At 42.1% G+C, this 19,013-nt stretch overlaps 1 protein-coding gene across 1 annotated transcript in view; it reads right to left on the bottom strand.

The window, feature by feature from the left end:
• The window catches only part of SERPINE3 (serpin family E member 3), a 144,731-nt gene that overhangs the window by 76,876 nt on the left and 48,842 nt on the right, over nt 1–19,013 (bottom strand). The window contains exon 4 of the mRNA XM_044072044.1: nt 16,348–16,546. Within this exon, the coding sequence (XP_043927979.1) occupies nt 16,348–16,546 (199 nt within the window). The remainder of the gene's footprint in view (nt 1–16,347; nt 16,547–19,013) is intronic.

Raw genomic sequence — 19,013 nt, forward strand, 5'->3', positions numbered from 1 at the left:
TATGAGATGAAGCCCACGTGGCTGCTGCACAAATATCATCTAGAGGAATCCTAGCCTTGAAGGCTGCCGAGGTAGATACTGACCGGGTTGAATGGGCATGAACACCCTCCGGTGCGGCCTTCCTGAAGCTTGATAAGCCAATAAAATGCACTGTGAAATCCAGCGGGACAGAGAAACTTTAGAGATTGGCTTGCCCAAATTGAATTTTGCAAAGGAAATAAACAGCTGGTCGGATTGCCTATGACCAGCTGTCCTGTTCAGATAAAATCTAAGTTGCCTGTGAACATCTAGTGAATGTAGCTTATATTCACCTTTGTTTTCATATTTAGGGAAGAAAACAGGGAGGTTTATGGATTGATTGATGTTTGCTTCAGAAGCGATTTTAGGAAGAAAGGACGGGTTGGTCCTGAGGGAGACACGGTCCGGATGAAATACCAAGTAAGGAGGTTTAGCTGATAATGCTTGAAGTTCAGAAACTCTCTTGGCTGATGTAATGGCTACCAAAAAGGCTGTCTTGTAGGACAAGAATTTGAGATCCACCGTAGCCGCTGGCTCGAAAGGAGGAGCGGTCAAGGCCTGTAGGACCAGAGAAAGGTCCCAAGGAGGAACTGCTTGTTTTATAGGGGGCCTGAGAAGAAAAGTACCTTTAAGAAAAATTTTACACAATTTGGCTGACATAAGAGGATTAGAGTCATGGCCAATGTGATAGTGAGAAATTGCCGCCAGTTGTACTTTGACTGTGGAACTGCTGGCACCATCATTAAAGAGAGTGGTTAGAAAGTCAAGCACTAAAGGGAGAGGAACCGTGAAGGGATTCAGGCCTTGCCGCTCCGCCCACAAAGAGAAACGTTTCCACTTGCTTGGTAAACCTTTCTAGTGGATGGTTTATGAGCCGCCACCAAAATTGCCTTAACCGGTGATGAAATACCGAGTCCTTATCAAGAGTGGAACTGGAGCAGCCAAGCGGTCAGCTTCAGGTTGTCCAGATTCGGAGGAGGAATGCAGGATGGATGGGATATCAGATCCGGATGGGATCTAGAATCCAAGGAGGATTCACCGAGTGAGACCTTAGGAAGGGGAACCAGATCTGTCGAGGCCAGAATGGAGCAATGAGAATCATTCTGCAACCCACCCGAGAGGCTTTCTGAAGAACTTGGAGCATCAGAGGCAAGGGTGGATAGGCATACAGAAGACCGGGTGGCCAAGCATGCACCAGAGCGTCTCTTGGGGTACCTCCGGGAGGAGGTATTAGAGTGAAAAAACTGTCGCACTTGGTGTTTGAGGGAGAAGCAAAAAGATCGCATGAAGGGGTTCCCCACCGTGCGAATATGCGTTCCGCTACTTGACAATTGAGAGACCACTCGTAAGGGGTCAGAATGGTGCGACTGAGCTTGTCCGCTAGGATGTTGGACCGACCCGGAATGTGCGTTGCTATTAGAAAGCGATTGGTGGAGATTGCCCATTCCCAAACTCTCATGGCCTCTCGACAAAGAGGGTAAGACCTTGTTCCCCCTTGCTTGTTGATGTACCAGACAACAGACATGTTGTCCGATTGAATCGCAATTGTTCCCAAGGGAAGAAAGTCCTGAAGTGCTAGCAACGCTAAGAGCACTGCTCTCATCTCTAGAACATTGATATGCAGTAAGGTCTCTGAATCGTTCCACGTGCCTTGGACAGTCCGGCCCGCAAAGTGCCCCCCCCACCCGAGGCGGGAGGCGTCCATGGTCACCGTGGCGAGAGGGGGAAAAGCACAAAATGGGCGGCCTTTGTGGAGATCCGGGGAGTGGAGCCACCACAAGAGGGACCGCTTGCAAGCCTTGCTGATCGCTATGGGATGATGCATGGGGAGAGCAAGGTATGACCACTGTACTAAGAGCGTCCACTGTAGAATGCGCATATTGAGCCTGGCAAGAGGAAGAAGTGCTATAGCCGATGCCATGGTCCCTAGAGCCCTCAGGACCAACTCCGCTGGAACAGAACTTGAATGGAGAATGGCCCGCACCTGGAGCTGCAGATTTAGAACTCTGTCCGCAGTGAGGAAGGCTCGTAAACTCCTTGTGTCTAGCCTGGCCCCTATAAAATCTAAGAGCTGTGTGGGCGCCAGGTTGGATTTCTTTGTATTTATTGTGATGCCCAGAAAGGGAGCAAGATGGAGAAAGGAGTCACTGGACAGTACAAGTAGATGCCTTGTTGGGGCGGTAAGAAGCCAGTCGTCCAGGTAGGGAAAGCCCTGCACCCCGTGAAGTCACAGGTGGGCCGCTACCACTGCTAATACTTTGCTGAACACCCTGGGGGCTGTGGTGAGACCAAAGGGAAGGACCCGAACTGGTAGTGACTGGCTCCCAGCCGAAGCGGAGAAACCTCCTGGAGCGCCTGTCCATCAGGATGTGGTAGTACGCGTCCTTGAGGTCTATCGAGCACATCCAGTGATTTTCTCCCAGAAGGGGAGAATAGATTGCAGAGTGACCATTCGAATTTTTCTTTGGGGACTGCCAGATTCAAGAGAGAGAGGTCTAGGATTGGTCTTAGTTCCCCGTCTTTTGGCACTAAAAAGAATCTGGAGTAGAACCCTGATCCGATCTGGTCTGGGGAACGGGCTGGATGGCTCTTTTCTTTAGCAGATGGCCAATTTCTGCCAAAGCGGCCTCCCGTTGACCGGGTGGGACGTCTGGGAGGGACTTCAACTTTGGAAGGTGAAGGAAAGGAATGCGATATCCCTGGATATGATTTGGAGAACCCAGCGGTCCGATGTTATGGACTCCCATGCCGCTAGGTGCCCGAACGTCCCCGACTGCCTCCAGAGTAGAGCAGTCGGGCAACCCTCAGGGTTGCTGCGCGGGCCGTTCAGAGAAAGGTTCCCTGGACCCGAAGTTTCTGGGAGCCCCTCTGCCTCTAGGGCGGCGTCCTCCCTGTCCTCCTCTGCCACGGAAGGACTGGTTGTCCGGAGCAGGCTGGGACTGCTGCGACTTCGGAACCACATCTTCTTCTGACCCTTTTGGTTCCTAGAATAGGGCCTCTGGGGTGCAGAGAAGCGGATTCCGACGGCAGACAGCGTCTTCCGTCCTTTTCGCTCTGGGTCAACGCCTCGCGAACGGTCTTGCCAAACAGAGCAGAACCATCAAAGGGGCGTTCGCAAACGACGCTTTGAAGGGCTCAGAAAATCGCAGTGACGGAGCCAGGCCTGACGTCTAGTGACCAGTCCTGTCCCCGCAGCTCTAGCGGCGCCTTCCGTTGCATGGGGGAGTAGCCGCAGAAGTATTTGTAACTGACCTAAGAGTGGCCATACGGGTGGAGTGCAGAACTCTGTCCTCCTCCCAAATGGACTCAGGGGGGGATGCAGCGTATTCCTTAATAAGATCTCGCTGCATCCTAATGACATGTGCCAAATAGTTCAGCGCCCTTACCGAGAAGGTCGCCGAACTGAACATCCGCTTCCCCAAGCGGTCCATCATCCGAGACTCCTTGCTCGGTGGGTGGACTGAGGGACTCTCCTGAGCCAGTTCCCTCTTTGTGGCCGCCGCCGTCAACATGGCATCTACCGGAGGCCCCTTACTCCAATGGGTCCGGTCGGATGGCGGACTAAGGATCCTATCCGGTCTTTTGGGAATTGGCTCCACGGTGTCCGGTTCCTTCCACGCCCTGGTGGTAATAAGGTCCACCAGGGGGTCGGCAGGGGGGGACACCCAAGAGGTAGACGGGCTCGTTTCAAATGCCTCCAAGAACACGGACTCGTCCGAGGAAGACTTGGGGGCAGACCACCCCCCCCTTATACGGAGCATTTCCATGATGTCTCCAAAGGAGACATCCTCGGGGTGACCGTGGGGAGCCTTCCCTTCCTCCAAGTCCGTGTCTTCTGTGAGAGACTCGGGGAGTCAATGTGCCTCCTTTTGACGTATGCTTGAGGGACCTCCTCTGGGGGCTGTCAGAGGAGTCCTCGCAGCAGCAATTTGCTCCATAGGAGCAACTTGGGGCACAGAAACGGGCTGTCCCAGGGGCCGGATGGTGGAAGCCTGGCCCAGTGCAGAGGGAGCGCGGGACGGAGCCGGAACAAGTGCCGGGGGTCCGGAGACCCTCAACAGAGCCCTCTCCACTACATCAAAAGCCGAAGGGGAGCCGACCTCGACCAAAGGATCCGACAATCGGCTCCCCTCGGATCTGAGGAGTGGACGAGCCGGCGCGCCGGCCGGATCCGAAGGACAGTACGCTCCGACACAGACGGCGCCGAAGGAGCACTGATCCCCCCGGATCCGAGGCTCGGATCCAGGCTCCGAGAGGTCGGATCCGACGCACTCGAGGGCAGGGTCGGATCCGAAGTACCAAGTACTATCGGCGCCGACCCACCCCGGCTCGGCTGCACGGCTCCAGCTGCTCCGAACCCGGATAGCGGGTCGGAGAAGGAGCAATAGGCTTAAAAGGGTGTTGAGCTCCCCGAGGGAGAGGCAAGAGCACTCCCATCTGCATCTGGGCCTGGATGAACCTTCTCATCATCCGGTCCAGATCAGCATCAGAAAGGCTATGTGTAGATCTCGACGAGGCTACCGAGGTAGGCCTGGAGTGCCTCCTCGATAGCCTCGACGGAGATCGGGTCTCCTCCTCCTCAGGACCCGGTGAAAAGCACACAGGGGACCGGAGCCGAGAAGGAGGAGACCGAACCGACAACGGAGCCGGGGGAGAAGCCGCTTGGCTGGCGGGGCCGAAACAGAGGTCTCGGCCCGCCGCAGGTGCTTCTCCCTCCGGTCCTTTTACTAGCGTCCCTCTCCTCTCCAGAAACGGGAGGTTGAGTCCCAGGAGCAGGAGGGTGCCACAGGGGAACAACCGTAGCCACAGTTGTTCCCGAAGGAGCGGAGGCGGAGCCGAGTCTGGCGGTAAAGACCCGCCAAGACAAGCTTGGACCTCCGCTCCTCAGTGCCCTGGGGTTGAACCCTGCACAAATGGAACAACCAGATGTGAGGTGTTCAACCCCGAGACACTTAACACACCGAGTGTGGCCATCAGCCGGTGAGAGCTTATGGCCACACTCGAGCATTTAGAGAAAATAGATTTAGGCTGATCAGCCATAATCTAAAAAGCTACTAAAAGTAACTTAAACAAAAAGACACACAGGCCCAACACACACACTCTACGCAACAGCGAGGGGAGGGAAAAAAAATTACTTAATTTAACTCAAAATAAAACTATCAAAGAGGGAAACCTAAACTTTCACACAGAATTACACAAAAAACTTAAAATTTTCTGTTTTAACAGGTAATAAATCACCACTTAGCTGAGAGCTATGAATGCAAATCCAGTCACCAGCGCGGCAAACGAGATCTGAGGTCATGAGGGTAGAGCAGGGCATTATGGGTGAGGGGAGGAGCTGAGAGCTTGGATCCATAGCTGGAAAACCATGCCGGTTCGGATCCGATATCGGATCCATAACCCACAGGTTGCAGACAAATGAATATCCTACTTCAGATCAGAAATTTTCTTATAAAATATAGTGACCCCCTAAGCCATTAGGGCATTAAAATAATTGGATAAATCAAATGAGACAGAATTTAATGGAAAAACAGTCCATAAGGACAGAACATGTCCATAGCCTAATGTACTTAATAAAACTACTTTACTGATTACTGTATTCATGTAAGATGACGTTTTTTGATCTTGAACATCTTTCCTTGCAATTAACTACGTCAGATAGAAGACTTTCCTATAGTGGAAAGATGATGACTGAATGAGAAAGAGGTGCCCACATAAGCACCAAGGTCTCTTATGACAGTATCTGTTTGCAGAGGACTACCACCACTTATATATACCATAGGAGGTGGGAGCAGCTTTTTTCCAAATGTTACAATGTTGCAGTTGTTTGCATTTAGCTTGAGCTTGTTTACAGTGTATATTCCAGCTTTAGTTGAAGTATCATTGGATGAGTGGATAACAGCGCCCAGCTTGCAGTCATCAGCAAACTAGATCCACACCTCAGTCATATCAGCTTGAATGTCTGCAAAATAAATACCAAATAGGATATGGCCCAGCACTGGTCCTTGCAGTGCTCCAGTAGTTATAATTTTATCTTCAGAGAGGGTACCATCAACCTTCACCACTTGAGATTTGTTAAACATTCAGCTGGGAATCCAGCAGTCAAATTAAAGGTTTACATTAAGTTGGTCTAGCTTTTGAATAATTCCAGTATGAGAGATAGTGTCAAATGTCCATAGCCTCTGTACCCTTTTCAAAGACGTTTATTAAGTTTAGAAGGCAGGACTTGCCCTTCAAAAAATCAAAGTGGGTCTAGTTCAGGTAAGCTGCTTGTATCTGTATAAACGAGTTCTGCTATGATACATTCTATAGGTTTGGATATAAGACTGGCAAAGCTGATGGGCCTGTAATTACCTGGATCTGCAGAGGGGCCACTGTTATGTAGAAGAGTTAGAGTGGCTGTCCTCCAAGCATCAGAGACAAACTCTATGGACAGACTGAGGCTAAAAGGTTTAAGTTTAAGCTTAGACAGTACATATTTAGCACTGATAAGAATGCATCCTATTATCTGGTCTCATCTAAACATTATTTTTAGCCTTTGGCAGAGATTTAAAGACATACTCCTAGTTGATTTCAGGAGAAACTAAAATTTCAGGGATAGTGGTTGAACAATGTGGGGAGGTGGGGTAAAATCAGCATTACATTTGTCTTCTAATACAGTGGCTGTATTCTTGGGATTGGAAAGTAATATTATTACTATTATGGATGAGTTAATTTAATTCTTGGACATTATGTTCCTCAATTTCCTGACATAACAGAAGAAAATTTTGTAGTTTCCTTTGGTATCTGTAGTGACCTGCTTTAATGACTCCATTGTACCTTGTAAAGGCTGCCAGTCAGTGTCAGACCTGAATATGAGTTTGGTCAAATAGCTGCCGCACCTTAACTGATCACATTATTTGAGTTTTAGTGAGGCAAGAGTGGCAGCCCTGGTTAGGGATTGTGTGTGGGGGTGGGGTGGGAGTATAAATTAGGGCCGTGATTGGAAAGGGGATTTAGATTTAGGGAGTGAGGGGAGTTTTAGTATTAAAGAATAGGAATGGAATTTTAGGGTTAGGGAGCAGGACAGAATTTTTAAGGTTAGGAGGGGGAGTTTTGGGTTTTAGGCATGATCAGGGACTTTAGGGTTAGGGATGAGGAGGAGTGGAGTTTTAGGATTAGGAAGTGAGGGTTCAGGTTACAAACAGGGCGTGAGTGGTAGGGTGAGAGTTAGGGCTCTAGTAAGGCTATACAATTTCATTGAGTCAGGTGTTAAAATGCCTAAATAGTCAGATCAGATCAGCCTAGTAGGAGTTAGTTAGGGCACTTACATTTTCAAGCAAGTGTGAAGTCAGAAAGTATGTTGGGATCTACTAACACATGCGAACCTGCAGTAGGCCAGTTTCCTTTTATCTATATCAAGGACAGGAGTTTACTCTGGGCATCTTATCATTGCACTACTAATAAAACTGACTATTTAGTTAATCTATTTCAAGCTGGATGTACATTTAGAGTTTCACAACCTGTCCTCAATAAGCAGGGTACATTACTGTAAATATTTTAGTATTACGCAAGTAACAAAAGTATTCTGGGTATTATAAGCTGATTTACTTCAAAATGATCGCAACTTTTGACATTAAATGAAAAATCAGTGTTTTTTATTGCTAATTTAGTTAAGAAGTAGCTACTAAATTTAAGTTGCAAGCATCTTTTAACTATGTTGCTTAGTTACAAACAGTTGATCACAGAAAAACAATGTTAAATTTGCTCTTGTCTTTGAGATTGTAACTCTGAGACCTTTTATTTGAAACTTTTGCTACAGTAATCTCTCTCTTTTTGAAAAGTTGAAAATAGTTTAAACTCTCAATAGTCTGCATCTTTAGCTGGTGTTTGGGCTAAAGCACAGTGGATGACTTTATTTTTGCAAAGTGTCCACAGGGTGAAGAACCTTTAATGTTTCAAGTAAAGCAATTGCCAAACAACTGGGGTCAGTCAGACTAAACACATTAAAAAATTATGATTTGTTTTCTATATGCTTAGTTTCATAATCTTGCATCTTACTTTCCAGGAGTGAATTTGGTTCAGAAACGTGAAGCATTTTTGCTTTAATGAGTCCATTATACACTACAGTGTGGTTACTGTGTCAGACTGGTCTAAAACAGCTTCCTTGCATACCTCTTAACTGTACACATTTTTCACAGAATGTCCAGAGTTTTATCTCATCTTTTTTTGTCTGCTTCTCATAAAATTGTAGTTTTCTGGCAAATCATTCAGGTATGAAATCAGAAAATAATGATAGACATTTGAGTTTTAGAATTTATAAATTTCGGGAAAGTCATGTTAATATAAAACTTATTATTCTATTGTTATTCTATTAACTTTCTAAGTTTGTAAGAACAATATTTAAAAAGTGCCCCTATGTTTGGGCCTTTGTCCCCCCATTATTTCTATTTTTGTCTAGACGTCTTGCTCTAAGACGTTGACAGGTATACTTCCTCTTCACTTTCCATTTTAAAGTTGCAACATCTGCAAATAGAGATGACCTATGGCTTATTTTTAACAATTCTTGTGTAATACCATGGCTAACGTCTTTATGCATTTTCTTTTCTGTGATAGACACTTTGGTGAAACAGATCTGTTCGGCTGACTGCAGCTTTAATACTTAATCACTTTAGAAAATGTTATGTGTAGTTTGCTCACAGTTTCCATGCTTTGGAGCAACATTGTTAGGAGGCAGAAAATGAATTTAGCTCAAAAAGTATGCATTTTCATAACCACATTTAGGGTATTTGTGTTTCTTGCATTGGCGTACAACAAGAATGCACACCACAACTCCCTTCTTTGCCAGCCACTGATTCATCAACGCTTAAACTGTCATAGCTATGTGATTCTTTTCTTAGTTCATTGACATGTCAGTATGTAAAATTGCTTTAGTTGCTTGTGCAATAAAGAGTTCTTTTTAACTTTCCATTTTCTCCAAATTTATTTGACCTTGGAGGTAGTGTATCTGAAGCATGCGAACACAGCCACCCCACAAAAATGATGATTTTGCATTATGTGAGATGCTTTGTGTTATGATTTTTTTTGTACTTGTATTGTTGAGTGACCTGGACATTTTGTTTTAATGTTTTTATTTTTTTAATTTATTTTGCATTTGTTTACCAGGAAGGTCTGTCTGGGTTAAAAGCACTCATTTTCAATGGAAGACTGGGGAGAAAAGCTCCAACTACAAACTGTTCCATACATACTTGTTACAATATCTTAGCTTTATAGAGACAAAAGTTGGTTTAAGTTCATATAGAGAAACAAAGCATCCATGTGTGTTTGTGTGTGTGTGTGTGTGTGTGTGTGTGTGTGTGTGTGTGTGTGTGTGTGTGTGTGTGTGTATAATACATACTATCCTTCACGAACATAGGTGATAAGTATATTACATTCTGTATTAGGTAATACATATTATTCTTCAGTTCTTCCTTCTAGTGTGACAGAAAGGTAGGACATTGAGCGGTCCCTACATTATAGGAGAGAAAGCATTGTGAGGAGTGAAAGGAAAAGTAAGAGTGGGATAAGCTTGGAAAATCAGAAGTATCAAATAACGGGAGTAGTGTTAGTCTGAGGGAAGAGCTGAAAATGTTAGCCTGGTCTGTGGTCAAGTTAGCCAAGAGCAGAGCATGAGCACAGCCATGAGCTATTTAGATGTTGTTTTAGGAATAATTTGAAGGCTTTGAGATTAGTAATAGTTGTAGTGGATTGGGGGAGTGAGTTCCAAACTTTAGCAACCGAGTAAGAATACAAGCTTTGTCCTGGAACTTTTTAGGGTTTGGAGATAGCAAGGAGTTTTTTGTCTTCAGTTCTTAGAGTTCTGTTGAGGGTGTAAGGTTTGACTATGAGGACTAGGCATGTTAAAGGTTTATAAATGATGTTGCGTAAGGTTAAGAGCTGGACATAATGGAGGTGGTTAGAGAGGTCAAGCCATTGTAACTTATGTAATGGTCTACAATGATGCATGTTGGTCTTTGAGATAGTGGCAAACTTGGCCACTTTGTTGTAGTAATGTTCTACTTTGGTTCTGATAGAGGACTGTAGGTTAGAGAGAATTGTGGCACCATATAGTAGGTAAGGGAGAAGAAAGGTTTTAGCAAGAGTAGTTTGGTCAATGTGTTTAGGGAGCATTTCTTTCTATAGAGAAAGCCTTACTGCTGGTGAGTTTTCTTAATGTTATGTTGGCTATGAAGATCAAACTTAAGTTGATTGTCAATGATGACACCTAGCAGTTAGGTGTGGTGGACTATTTCAATAAAAGTGTTGTCCGCTGAATGTATTTTTGAAGTGGTTTATGTCAATAAGCTGATTGTTTAGCAAGAAAAGAAAGAATTTGTATTTTTTTTTGTTTTAAGGAAGAGTTGAGAGCTAGTGAGCCAAGTTTCAGTGGAGGTAAAGGTTTGTTGTGTGATGGAGTACAGTTGTGGAAGTGTGGGAGATGCAGATAATAGTAGAGTCATCTGCATATTGTATGAGTGTTCCAGGGGATGAGGAAGTGTACAGGTTGTTTGTAAAGGGACCAAGGATGGAACCTTGTGGGACTCTAGTGGGGTTGTGCAGAAAGGGTGAGATGGTATTTAACCATTTAATGTCTTGTTTACAATCATTAAGGTAGCTATAGAACCATTGCAGGGAGGGCAGTATAAATCCTAGGTTAGAGAGCCTATCCAAGAGTATGGAGTGAGAGACTGTGTTAAAAGCTTTTGATAGGTCGAGAATTAAAGCAGATACAAATTTACCTGCACCTCTAGCTCTATTTACAGTGTTTGTGAAGGATAGGAGGGCTGTGGAGGTGCTGTGGCCTGGATAAAAACCATGTTGCATGTGGATAAGTAGGTTATTATGCAATAAGTTTCACAAGAACTGTTGGTGAATGCTTTATTCCAGTATTTTGGAGATGGGGTCAGAAGATAGTTAGCTCAGTAGAATTTCCCCCTTTGTGAATAGGAATAACATGAAACATTTTTCAGATGTTGGGAACTAAGGATTCTGAAATGGATCTATTGATAATAATACTGATGGGGTATGCAATGGATTCAGTAGCTATTTTAAGATACTGTGGTGGGAGGTTATCTGCAGAGGTAGAACAAGGCTTAAGTTTTTGCAAATGTCTTTTTATGAGATGTGTAGGGTTGGGTTGAAAAGGGTAAGTGGCTGCGTTATTGGAATGGGTATTCAGTTGGTCAGAGTAGAGAGGGTCAGGGTAAGATGAAGAGACATGACTAAAGGTAGTTGTGGAAGTAGAGGAGGTGGGGCTGGGGTTGTGGGTTTTAGAGATCAGAGCCACTATAAATTGTATAAAGTGACTGTTGAAGTCAGTAACTATTCTTGAAGGAGGGGCATCAGGGGTGGGGCAGTGTTCCTTTTTGGTTCCAGGGTTAAGTAGGGATGAGATGGAGGTGCAGAATTTTGGGTGGGGTTAGTTCCTGCTCATGTTGAATGTGAGTGCAATACAGTTGTTTATCCTGGTTCATTTGCTCCTTTACTTGGTTTCAGAGTTGTCGGAATACTAGTACATCTTCTTCATTTCTATTTTGCTTCCAGTGACCCCGGGCTACATCCCTTTTTTCATGAGATTTTTACAAGCTTTGGTTAGCCAAGGAGTAGGATTGTTTTTAATTCTTTTTGCACATACTGTAGCAAGAGTATTAAGTATACTTAGAAAAGTGGTGTTGAAATACTGCATAGCTGCATCTAGAGGGAGGTGCTTCAGAGGTGACCAATTTATTTTCTTTAATATTTCATTGAAATTATCTTGAGAAAGTTAGATTGTTGACACATTTCAGTGTGTGTTTTTTTTGGTAGGTGTGTGGTGGTTCTGAGGGCAAATGTGGGTAGGTAGTCACCTAGGGTATTGGGAATTGTACCTGTAGTGGTACAATTAGTAGGATGGAATACAAGAATTCAGTCTAGAGTAGATTGTTGGGTATATTATTTATTGTATATAGTAGGACAGTCAATTTGAGAAAAGCCATAGAGGTTAATACAATTTGTAGGTAATTGTGAAAAGAGAGTTTACCAATCTATATTAACATTTCCAAAAATGACAGTTTCATGGTGAATTGTGTGTGAGATCCAGGACAGTATGTCTTCGAGTATGTGTATATTTTGTCCTGGGGGAATATATAGTACTCTGATACAGATGTGTTTGGTCCTATTAAGATTTAGAAAGTTTATGAGTATCTCACCACTGGAGAATGTTGGGATGCTGTTAGTAAAAGGTGTTATATTCACGGTGTCAGGGTAAAATAGTGCCACACATCCACCTTTGTTATGGATTCTGTTGGGTCTTGCTATGCCAAAGTTGGGGGGTATGACTTCGAAGTCTTTTATGTTAGAATTTATCCAAGTTTTAGTTAAGGCTAGGATGTCTGGCTATACTGTTCTATCTAGGCATGCAAGGGAGCTATTATGTTGCATAGGCTTCTAAGGTTTAAGGTCATTATATTAAGATTTTTAGGATTTGTTCTAGGGTGTAGATTAGTGCTAGGACCTGGATTTTGGTGAATGTCTCCACATTGTAGCAATATGAAGATTAGATAGGTGCATAGAGTATTATATTTTTTGAAGCAGCAGTTGAAAGGGGTTTAAGGTAAGGTTTGGTAAATGAAGTGGTAAGAAGTTTTGACATTGAGCAGTAGGTTAGGGGTATAGTGAAATAATTGTGAGGAGATATTAGAGAAACTGCTGGGTTGTAACGGGTATGTGGAGATGGAGGTATCTGAGGAGATATAATTTGTTGGAGTATGAGCAGATAGAGATGTAGCATGTATGAGGATTATTAGCAAAGTAGTTAAACAGCATATCAGAACCATAATTAGTTAATAAGATATGTTTGAGAGGGGTTTGGTGGTGATATAGAGGGAATGTATAGTCTTAGAGGGAGAAGTAATGTTAGTCAGCAGGTTTGGATGTATGTATAGGAGGTTGTAGGGATAGAAGGAGGGGAATGGTAACTAATTGGAGAATAGGGTTAACTAGAAGGACATTCTGATTGGTGGTTTGAAAGCTGGGTGGAGTTCTCTTAGTATAAGTTTAGAGGGAGTGGGGGTGGGTATGAATTGAAGGTAGGGTAGGCGAGCATCACGCAGGCAGAACAAAGTGGGCTGAACCAAGATAGTGCTGGATGTGAAAGAAAGCAATCAGTCGCTACATTACCAGTAAATATTTCCCATATAGAAAGAGAAATCCTGTATTGCTGTCCCTGCTAAAGCGTTATGTTATATCTTACTTTTTTGATTTTATTTACAGACAACAGTCTGTTGGTACAAAAATCTAGGTTTCATTAGACAGAACCTTTACTGGGTTGGGACAGTCAAAAGGTAGAAAGGGTTTTAAGTCAAATGTAGAATTTAGAGCCATAGAAAAGGTTATAATGAATCTGTTCTCCTGGAGGCGGGGGGGTTCTCTAACTGTGTATGTGCAGAAGCAGGTTGGAGCTTAATTCAGTGCTAGCAAGATTTTACTAGTTAAATTGTTTCTTTAAAGAGAGTCTAGCAGATAAGATATTGTAAATTCTACATTATTAAGCTGCAATTTGATAGACTATATGTTGTTGCTGTCTTTTGATGTCCATGGAGGCACTTTCCCTTGGGGGTTCTGCTAGGTCAGGAGGGTAGGGAGAGCTGCACTATGTAGGCAAACACAGTAGCACCAATTCTTTGTGCATTAAGACAAAACTTGTCCCCAGGTGAAATTTTAAAGGTAAAGGACTATAAGGGAAAAGAACAGGACTCAGCAATAAAGGCACATACCGGAGAAGTTAACAGAACTGTCAAGATATATAAAGTATGAAAGTAGGAATATTAGAGATGCCAGAACGTTAGTAAAAGGTAAAGTAAGTGGAATCAGGTGAAAGGTGAAACTGAAAGCCCAAAAGTGGTTAGTGAGAGAGATTTTAAACTAGCATAGAGAAATTGAAACATACAGTTAGCGTAAACACCTGTTTAACAGGAGAAGTTTAAACATACAGTTAATTTAAATTTCCAGTTAACAGTACACAATGTAAAAAGGAAACAGCAGCTCTTTAATAAGCAATTAGAAGCAACAAAGTATCAGTTCTATAGTGCTATACGTATATCAGCTAGTCTACCAGGATTATACACAAATCACAGCAATGCCCCACTGTGCTTTGCAGTGACATTTGCATTATTAATCATTATGGATCCCCTTACCAAGAATTTTAATTTCTATATAGCAGTGTTCACTAGCTGGCAGCAAATTGCTGCCAGAATGGTGTGCTCTGCTACACCTTTGGCTTATATTTTAAAATCTGTTTGGAATTTTCTTTGGAGCTAGCAGTTTCATTTTCTTGATACTTGATGGTACTGGACGGCATTACTGCCTTGTTTGGTGGTTGCTGAACTGAGTGAGTTAATACTAGAATTTATGGTTTTGATGTGTTGGCAGGGCCTGGTTTTCATCTGAAGCTATACACTTGGAGATGGAAGAGAGCTGCGAAAGAAGAGGAGCTAGGTCTTATGTCGGCATTGCTTTGGTTTTTAATGTTGGCATCTTTGTGAATATTCGCCACATGGACTATTTGGAGAAGATTTAGAATATTTGTTTTTACATTTTGGATGTCTGATGAAATGGTGAAATGTCTGCAACATGCTGTTTTGTTGTGATATAAAAGAACATTTCTGTCTTTAGTTTTCTCAGTTTTTTCAACTGATCTATAAATCTTTGTTTTTAATATTGGCTAGTTGCTGAAGAACACAGTGGACTAGATTCATTTTAACAGGTGACTCTGATGTTGTGATATGTTTAGCAGTTATTTTGTTTTAATTGTTATAAGCATTTTTATGCTTTGGTTGTTACTGAGCAAGGAATGCCTTACTTACAAAGTATCAATGAAATGACTGCTTTCACACTATATTTTGTCATTTCCTTGCTTGTACGTTGTTAATTATTGTTATTTGCAGAAGCACCTGCAAGGATAGGATTGCGAGTAATTTTGTTGATCAAATTCTTTGTGGATTCATATTGCTGCTCTTAAGTATTTTATTGCAGATTTACTTCATCTATATTTGATTTATAATTGCTGAATTCCAATCTTTATTTATTGCTCAGTTCCTGTTATGAAATATTTTAGTTAAAGCACTACAATAATCTTGAATTTCAATTGAATTGTTCTGGAAAATAATCTGGGTCAGACTATATAAAAGACGAGCCTTCCAACAAAAATATAGCTAACTCCTTTGTTCCTCTTTTCCAAGGTTCTATCAAAAACAGACATTGGCCGGAGGCCATCAGACATTCACAACAATTTTCTAGGTCTCAGCTACCTCTGTGAACTCTGTCCTGATAAAGCTAATGTCCCAAAAATATTCCTTTGTCATATAAAAATGTAAATTATGTTTGCAGTACTACAAATGTACTACAACTACTGTAACTGCAATTGTTTAAAATTATTCTGTTTGACACTGACATTGCACTGTGACTAGTATAAGTTATTTTTGATCTGGCTGGAAATTTCCCTGGTCTGAATCTGAATATGGTCCTGTAGGATCAGTGCTCTACCTCGCTCAATAAATAGAAATACGTAAGCAATAAATAAAATAACTATAACTCAGTACATACAACAAAACATATGAAATGGAAATGAGGATTGTGATGCTATTTTGTTTTTACTTTCTTTCATTCTTTTGGACCTGTTGAGTTCCACAGTTTAGCTATCCCAGCAACCCCATTGTACTTTTCATTTCCTCTGCTCACCTATAATTGTTACTCACATCACTCCATGTGGTGGTCTTTCTTTTGAGGGAAAGAATATCTTTTCATTAACTACATCTTTGTTCACATGTTAGAGGGGAGAGTCAGCTGTTGGCTGCCTGTCATCACCAGCTGGCTCCATTTTTGCTATGTTCTAGTCTGCCCTCCCTCTGATACCCAGCAGGTACAGTACAGTACCTTCTACACTAAACTAAAGATGTGAGCACATGCTTCTACACCCCCATGCCCTGATTAAAGTGTCTGAGCACTACCCAGTAGGTGCAACACCTCCCTAGCTTCTGTGCTGGTAGCTGAAAACACCTGACATTCTCCAGCTGTTTCACTAGTGACTGGGACTCTAATTGCCTCTATCATGCCAGAATGGGAAGCTATTTACTGCACACTTCTATCCCTCCTGACTAGATCCTCCTGGTGCTGGTCAGCTAACTAAGCTCAGGTCTCCAGGACAGCTGTTATAGATGTATCACTCTGCTATGATGCTGGCTAAATTATTATGGCTTTCTAGTTAAACCTATGTCATTTGAGACTACTGTCATAACTTATGTTTTAGAATATCATTGAAGAAAGAATGCTTGCCTGGGTATAAAGATATCCATTGTTGTTCTTTTCATGTTTTTTGTCCAATCAGCTATACTCTTGGCAGTGATGTAAGGCTCAATGAGACGAAGGGCTGTTTTTCTGTCAACAGGAAGAACCACAAACATGCTTGCAGTGTTTTCAATGTAGGGCAACTCTAGCACTGTTATCTTTTGTCCTGAGATAATTTTGAACTGACCTGCATTTGAAACAAAAATTGCAGTCATCAAATTTATCAGATTTATCAGATACCTATTTTCCACAAAGTTATGTTTTTAGTTCAGTTTAATTTATTTTGGTTGACAGCATAATACATATTAGTACATTTTTAAAGACAATTAGGTACAAATTATATACCTCCAAGAGACTTGCCCTGGATTCTGCAGTATGTGATGCAAGTCCAAGCTTGCTGGGGTGAAGCTGAATGAAAAAAAAAAAACTCAGAAGCACATACATTCAGAAAGTGAAGCTGTAGAAAAAGAAAGCTTATTATACCTGAAGCTGGATTTGAAGAATAAATTGGTACTAAAAAGAACCACAGCTAATACTCATGGTCCAGCTGATGTTGATGGTACTTTTCAGACTCTGAACCTTTTTTTCACTGATTCCGATGAACTAAACAAGATATGGGTTCCTGAAAAGCCCACAGAATTGGACATACCTGATGGATTATTGTTGTTATATGCATGGACAATGGACTACTGGCCATACCTCTCAAACTCTTAATGCAAAAAATCTAGACAAAGCCTAAAATAATGGGGGTACAACAGCCCAAAAACAGGGACAGATTTTAAATATTGCTTTTATAAACTTACAAACTACTAGAATAACAGGATTTGTGTTAGCATGCATTTTCCAAAGGAAATTAAGTCTGAAACACAAATATATGTCATTTAATGACTTCAATGACTCCATGATTTTCCAGAAAACTACAGATTTTATGAGGAACAGAACAAATATTTGAGGCAAAAATCTGGATATTTTGCAAACATTTGTACAGTTGAGAGGTATAACTAGTACCTACTAATCACACTGACCACAGAATCAAAGAAATAGTTTATGTGGCAACTTCAGGAATATCTTGTAAGACTGTCCTGAAATAACATGCCATATGATTCCAGAAGTTAGCATTAAGGCAGGCTATAGATGGCAACAACTTGAAATGCACGAAGAGTGAATAGCTGAAAAAAATGGACTTACATGTATTAAGTCTGTGATAGTAATTTCTTGGATTATTACCTAATCTCCAAGATATGCTGACCTTGGAGTTTATATATATACATTTGGGGGTTTACAAAGTTTAAAGGAGAAGAGAATGTTTGAGATTTGCTCTTCTCCTTCATTTTGGCACTTGGCATTTCTAGTGCTGACATTTCAATAAGGAGGTCTTCAAAGATGTTGGAGAGATTTGAAGTCACAGTTCCTCTACCAGGGCATTCTGCAGCAGTGAAAATGTTGACTTGATCTAATCCCGAGATGTCCAGAATGAAAGAAGAGCCCACATCATAATGTGTGCAGATACACATACAGGATTTGGAAAAGGAAGATGTGTGAGGAGCATCAAGCTAACAGTTAATCACCACCAAATGCAGCTTTTCTTAAATCCTTGGGAAATGCCCTAAAAAGGTTTTGATTGTACATATCACATATTGGTCCTTTTTGTGAACAATCTGGTTATGAGAAAAGCACATATAAAGTGGATGAATATGTATGCCATGAATTCTGTTAGCTGATATGCAACCACCGAAATTTTGAAATACAAAGTTTTAGCAACAACTTCATTCTATGAGTCTGACAGTTGACCTATTTCAACTGTGTGGAATCCACAACTTCATGAAAAGAAAAGAAATTCATTATATAGATTTCTATTTCACCTTTTTGTGTTTCACGTAATGGTCTGGTGTAGCGAGCTTTGTAGACTTTGAAGACATGAGGTAAATGAAATTAAGGTTGTGAAAACAAGATTTCATGTTTTGTAGAGTTGTAGAGTTACTATTTACATTACAATAGTACTGTTTGTACTAGTAACGCCTTTGATAAGAATGCTGAAACCCATATTTGACTTGTTTTTAGTATATTTGAAAGAAAAATCCATAGGCAACATTGTGGGCTCAGAAATAATCATTAAGTAAACAAATAAAGCTGAGAAGCATTGCCTGTGATATAAATAGGAGCTGCTGGAGAGATAGGTATGTATCCCAGAGACTATCCCGTCTATGGAACAGGCTCCCCATTCATGTGAAGCAGAGTTCCTCCCTAACATAATTCAAGTGCAACTTGGACAATTGGATAGGAAACCGGAAATTCATCCCTGGTTTGGCACCTATGTCTCTAATGGACACAGGTAACATGTAAAAGGCTTATCTCCCAGGCCCAGGCCCAGGCCCATGCTTACACTTATCAAGGGTATCAGAACTTGTCAGAGATTTGGGATGCATGGCTAGGCTTAAAAAGGCCTTTGTGGTTGTTAGCCTAGTAAATACCTATGAACCTATAAGAAGTATTGCACCTGGAGATGATGCCCATATGTGGAATTACAGTTAGGGTCCTAAATGGAATCCTTAAAAACATGAGTTCTTCAAAGTCTGTCTTACACTGTGGTGATTGTAAAAGGTCCTTTGGGAGCCAGACAGGTAATTGACTGCAATTTGTATTATTGACAATAC

Source organism: Protopterus annectens, chromosome 5.part0, assembly GCF_019279795.1.
Source record: "Protopterus annectens isolate FY-2018-M chromosome 5.part0, PAN1.0, whole genome shotgun sequence".
In the NCBI taxonomy this organism is placed as follows: Eukaryota; Metazoa; Chordata; order Ceratodontiformes; family Protopteridae; genus Protopterus; species Protopterus annectens.